Source organism: Bison bison, unplaced genomic scaffold, assembly GCF_000754665.1.
Source record: "Bison bison bison isolate TAMUID 2011002044 unplaced genomic scaffold, Bison_UMD1.0 scf7180017864355, whole genome shotgun sequence".
Lineage (NCBI taxonomy): Eukaryota > Metazoa > Chordata > Mammalia > Artiodactyla > Bovidae > Bison > Bison bison.
In genome coordinates this window covers 609,084-614,472 of record NW_011494927.1, presented here as the reverse complement: position 1 = coordinate 614,472, position 5,389 = coordinate 609,084, and the positions used below count along the sequence as shown (strand labels likewise).

General features: G+C 36.9%; 1 protein-coding gene across 2 annotated transcripts in view; it reads left to right on the top strand.

Moving 5' to 3' along the window:
* MRE11A (MRE11 meiotic recombination 11 homolog A (S. cerevisiae)) overlaps positions 1-5,389 on the top strand; it is a 74,180-nt gene that overhangs the window by 48,097 nt on the left and 20,694 nt on the right. For both annotated transcript variants that reach the window (XM_010855145.1, XM_010855144.1), the window contains one exon: positions 4,154-4,373. In XM_010855145.1, coding sequence (XP_010853447.1) covers positions 4,154-4,373 — 220 coding nt within the window. The remainder of the gene's footprint in view (positions 1-4,153; positions 4,374-5,389) is intronic.

Here is a 5,389-nt window from a genome sequence, read left to right as displayed (position 1 = left end):
GCTGCTGCTGCTAAGTCGCTTCAGTCGTGTCTGACTTTGTGCGACCCCATAGATGGCAGCCCACCAGGCTCCCCCGTCCCTGGGATTCTCCAGGCAAGAACACTGGAGTGGGTTGCTGTTTCCTTCTCCAGTGCATGAAAGTGAAAAGTAAAAGAAGTCGCTTAGTTGTGTCTGATTCTTAGCAACCCCATGGACTGCGGCCTACCATGGTGGCTCCTCCGTCCATGGAATTTTCCAAGCAAGAGTACTGGAGTGGATTGCCAGTGCATTGCTAGTGGGAAGATAAAAGCTACTGTCGAAAACAGTATGATGATTCCTCAGAAGGTTAAACATGGAATTGCTATATGATCTTTACAAATCTAAGTGGTGAAAAATTATTTCTTACTGTTGTTTTTAATTCATACTTTTTTTATTACTAGTAAGTCTGAACAGTTTTTATAAGTTACATTATATGAAACACTTTGTCATGTTCTTTACATAGAGTATTATTTTTTTTGCCTAGGTCATTGGCCTTTCTCTAATTGATTTATAAGAGCACTCAGGTGAAAGTGTGTGCACACTCAATACTGAGTGTTTGGGTAGCAGAGTTAGGGGTTTTTGTCATGTAAAAGAGGTCTCCTTTTGTTCCTGAAGGTTTTTTGTTTGTTTAAATCTGGAATAGGTAATGAATCAAAAGCTTTTTTGGCATCTGTGAAGATAACGCCTGTGGGGTTCTTCCTCCTGTTTTCTGTTAATATGGTGAATTATATTATTTTCTATTCTATTATTGACACATCCTTAGTATCACTTTATGAACCCCCTGGTAATGGGTGTACTGGTCTTTCAGTGTGCCCTGGATTCCTTTTGTTTGCTTTGATATTCATGAGTAAAATACTGTAATTTTTCTTCTGTGCATGCAGTCCTTTGTCAGTTTTCGGTACTATGTTATGCTGGCTTTATAAAAAGAAATTTGCAGCTTTCTTTCTTAATGCTATCGAAATAGCCATGGAATCATCTATTCTTTGAAGATTTGGTAGAATTTACTTGTGAAACTCTCTGGTTGTGGTCATTTTCTGGAGTGTAGATCTTTTAATAATTTTCTCAAAATGTTGTTTGTTAATTAGTCTGTTGAGACTGTCTTGGTTTAGTTGAGGTCATTTATTTTCCAAATTACTTAGAATTGAACAGAGTGCTTTGTCATAATTCTTTCAATTTTCCTTAGATCTTTTTTCTCCCTCCATTCTCATTTCTTTGCTTTAATTTAACAATTCATTTTAAAATACTTTCATCTGTTCTGATATTCAGTATTTTTATTATAATTTTCTAGATATTCTGTACTTTTTGTTTTATTTTGCAATTTGAAGTCAGGGTATTTTCATTTTTAATATTATTGCACTGTGATGAGAAAGTGTGCTGTTCTTTTTTGCTATTTAGAATTGATCTTTTTCTTAGCATCCCATTATATATCAGTTAAACCATTTCATGGGGTCTTGAAAAGAAGTATATTATTTATTTTCAGAGTACAGAGTTCAACATGTATCAGTTACATCTACCTTAGTATGTAATTTACAGTGCTTCCCTGGTGGCTCAGGCAGTAAAGCGTCTGTCTACAATGTGGGAGACCTGGGTTCGATCCCTGGGTCGGGAAGATCCCCTGGAGAAGGAAATGGCAATCCACTCCAGTACTATTGCCTGGAAAATCCCATGGACGGAGGAGCCTGGTAGGCTACAGTCCATGGGGTTGCAAAGAGTCGGACACGACTGAGCACACTTTGACTTAGTGTGTAATTTAGGTCTTTAGTACATTTTTTAATGTACTGTTATTTATGGTAGTTGTATTCTATAAAGTCACTACAAACACTGAGTGAGTATTTAACTTACTGCTTCAAGAAGAAATACAATAGGCTCTTGCCAGCCACTGGTTACAAAATCTTTGCTAACTGATTAATGCAGTACCTTTTCTGTGTGTGTTTTTGTTTGAGGACACCTTATTCAGTATATGTCATTGATTCATTAACATTGAACTTGTGGCCAATAGCCCTATAACTCATGTCTGAATGACGCTTATCTGACAAGTGTATTTCCTCCACAAGGCACGTCTTAGCTTCCTGCACTTAGGAACAGTAAACAACACTTTAGCAGTACACCAGGGGCCATTTTAAAAGTAAAATCACCATCCAAAAGCACAGAATTGTGAACAACATGGCACTACAAGTATTCTGAAAAGGACACTCATTTACAAATACGAGAGCTGAAACCAGAAGGCTGAGTGTCACATTGTTTGACATCATCTGGGAATGTGTGTGTCAGGCAATTAAAAATTTTCACTGCATATGCCCATAAATGACCACAAAAACATCAGGAGTATTGTTTTGGGGTTACAAAAACATTTTGGCAAGTAGGTGAATTTGCATATATGGGATGTGAAAATTATGAGGATTGGCCATACTTTATCTGGGACAAGAAAGATTAATTGAAATCTTTACAGTTTTTTTATATTTTTTGTTGTATTCCCTGAAGTTTTTTCTTTTTGAGTTGTAATGCCATGTTGAACGCTTGTAGTGAGTTAGCTGTTCCACTCCAACAGATGCCTCATCGTGAAGCTTGGTTCCCTCCCACCACCACTTCACTCCTGCTTCTGCCCTGCCTGCTTTGTTCTCATCTCCTTAGTTAGCCCTGTCTGTCCATAGTTCATGGATCACAGAGAGCTTGGAAACACTCTAGCTGCCTGTTCTTAGACCAAGAACTTGTCATTCTAAGCAAGAGAGACTGTTGTCATGGTCTTTTGGGAGGGATAGATCAATTTTGGAGCTCTCTACACTGTCTGAAACTCTTCAGCATTCTTCTTTAGCCAAGCCAGTTATTCATTCTCCTACCCATTAACTCTTTCTCCTAGGCTTTGTGTTTTGTGGGTAGAGCATTTTTCTAATTTCATTGAAAACATTAAAAAACATTTTTGTTCTTCTTGTTACATTTTGATAGATTTAAAGGAAGAGATCAGAGCATTGCTCTTTTTGTTTTTAATCAGGAAATCTATTGTCACTTCAGAGTTACTCAGGATATTTTGTTAAGTGTCAAACTGGTCTTCTTTAGACAGTTTATTTATTAAATTAAAATCTTGATCCTAAGGTTTTAATCCTTTTCCAGGCTTTCACTTGTTTTGTTCTACTTAACTCTTTTTATATATATTTGTAAGAAATTATTGCTTATGTTTTTCTGATTATAAAAGTCATATTTTAGAAAATGTACATTGTAGCAAATTTGTAATATTCAATAATAATGAAGAAAAGAAAAGCACCCTAAAATGTCATCACTCAGAGATAGAAGCTATTTTTCGTGAGGTTTTTCCCTTGTTATTTATCAATAGCGCATTGTATAGAGAAGTTCAAATGATGACAGTCTCTTACAAATTGTGGTGTTGAATTAGGCATGCGTGCATGTGTACTAAGTCAGTTCCATCATGTCCAACTCTTTGCAACTCTATGGACTGTAACCCACCAGGTGCCTCTGTCCATGGGATTTTCTCCTCTTGTTTTCCTGACAAGAGAGGTTGTCAGGCCCTCCTCCAGGGGATCGTCCCAACCCAGGGATAGAACTCGTCTCTTATGTCTCCTGCATTGGCAGGCAGGTTCTTTACCACTGGCACCACTTGCAAAGCCTGTTGAATTAAGGTTGATTGCTAACTCCTGCCAGAATTGCCATTCCTCCCAGTTCTGAAACTTCTGATTTTGTGAAATTTTATTCTCCTTAGTATACCTTTCAAAAGGTCTCCTTTTATAGGTAGTATTGCAAATCGGTCTGGCAAATCACAGGCACTGAATTTGATTGCTGGTGGAGAAGGCTTCTCTTGTATTGCATTTTTTAGTGTGACTATGAGGAGAAGGGGGCGGCAGAGGATGAGATGGTTGGATGGCATCACTGATTCAGTCAACCTGAGTTTGAATGAACTCCGGGAGATAGTGAAGGACAGGGAAGCCTGGCATGTTGCATCCCATGGGATTGTAGAGTTGGACACAACTGAACAACTGAACAACAACAATAACAGCATAATTAGTGAAAAATAATAGTTTAGACAGTTTCTCAATATGAGAAGTTCACCAGAGTGACCAGATTAATGAGTTGGGAGGATGCTGCATTGTCCACTAACGTGCTTTCCTCTTATCATCCCTGTCAGGCCATGAGTAGGGCCAGAGCCCTCAGATCTCAGTCAGAGGACGCTGCTTCCGCCTTGACTGCTGAAGACCTTATGAGCATAGATTTGGCAGAACAGATGGCTGATGACTCTGATGACAGCATCAAAGCAGCAGCCAACAAAGGAAGAGGCCGAGGAAGAGGCCAAAGAGGAGGAAGAGGGCAGAATTCAATGTCAAGAAGGGGGTCACAGAGAGGAAGAGGTTAGCCCCAAGTACTGTCTTCCCTACACATTCACACTTGGCAGTTGTGCAGGAAATTCAGAATTGTATCCCCATGGGCAGAATTGAGTTACACAGTCCTTCAAAAATTTATCTTTATAATGTGCTGAGATAGGCTTTAATGTAGTTCTGACATATACATTTCACTTAAATATTGAATAGCCACATACACATAAAGTTTTTAATATATATTTTTTTACATAATAAAAGAATTTAATACCTACTCTCCTATTTTTTAAAAGAATTTCATTGTGTTTGGGGATTTTCCTAAAGATCCTGTGGTTAGGACTTGAACTTTCACTGCTAAGGGTGTGGGTTCAGTCCTTAGTCAGGGAATTAAGATCCCTCTAGTCTCACTGCACAGCCAAAAAAAAAAAGTTTCAGTTTTTCTTATACATTTGATATATTTAATTGATACATTTACTCTCACATATACAAAGTAATAGTGAATGAAACACTTAAGGAAAATGATTAACTAAGGCCCACTGACAGTAAGAATAAAACTCCAGATCATAAAAATTATTTTTGTTAGTGTCATAAGATACAAATGCCCACATTATCATGAAATGGCTTTATAAAATTTGTTTACAAAGAAAAACTGCCCTCAAACAATTTGATTTATTAATGTTAGTTAAGATTAATTACCATCATTGTGTTTAATGTGACACTGTTGTCATTGAATAGTCCAAATAATAAAAGCTTTCACCCAGTGACTTCCTAATGAAGTATAAAAATCCCTAGGAATATTTAAAAATTATTTTTATTAAATATTTATCTATAGGAATTTTAAACTGGTTAAAATGGGGACTAATTTATTTAAAAATCTCCAAGGAGAAAAGTCTCCATATTCTATTGATGATTATTTTATTATCCTTGCATTTATAAATATTTTCCTTAAATTTTAAATGGAGCAATATGAACCAGATGTGGCCTAAGTATAGTCTTTGAAAATTGACTGATCAGACTCTAGATGTTTCTTCTTATATATATATATTTGG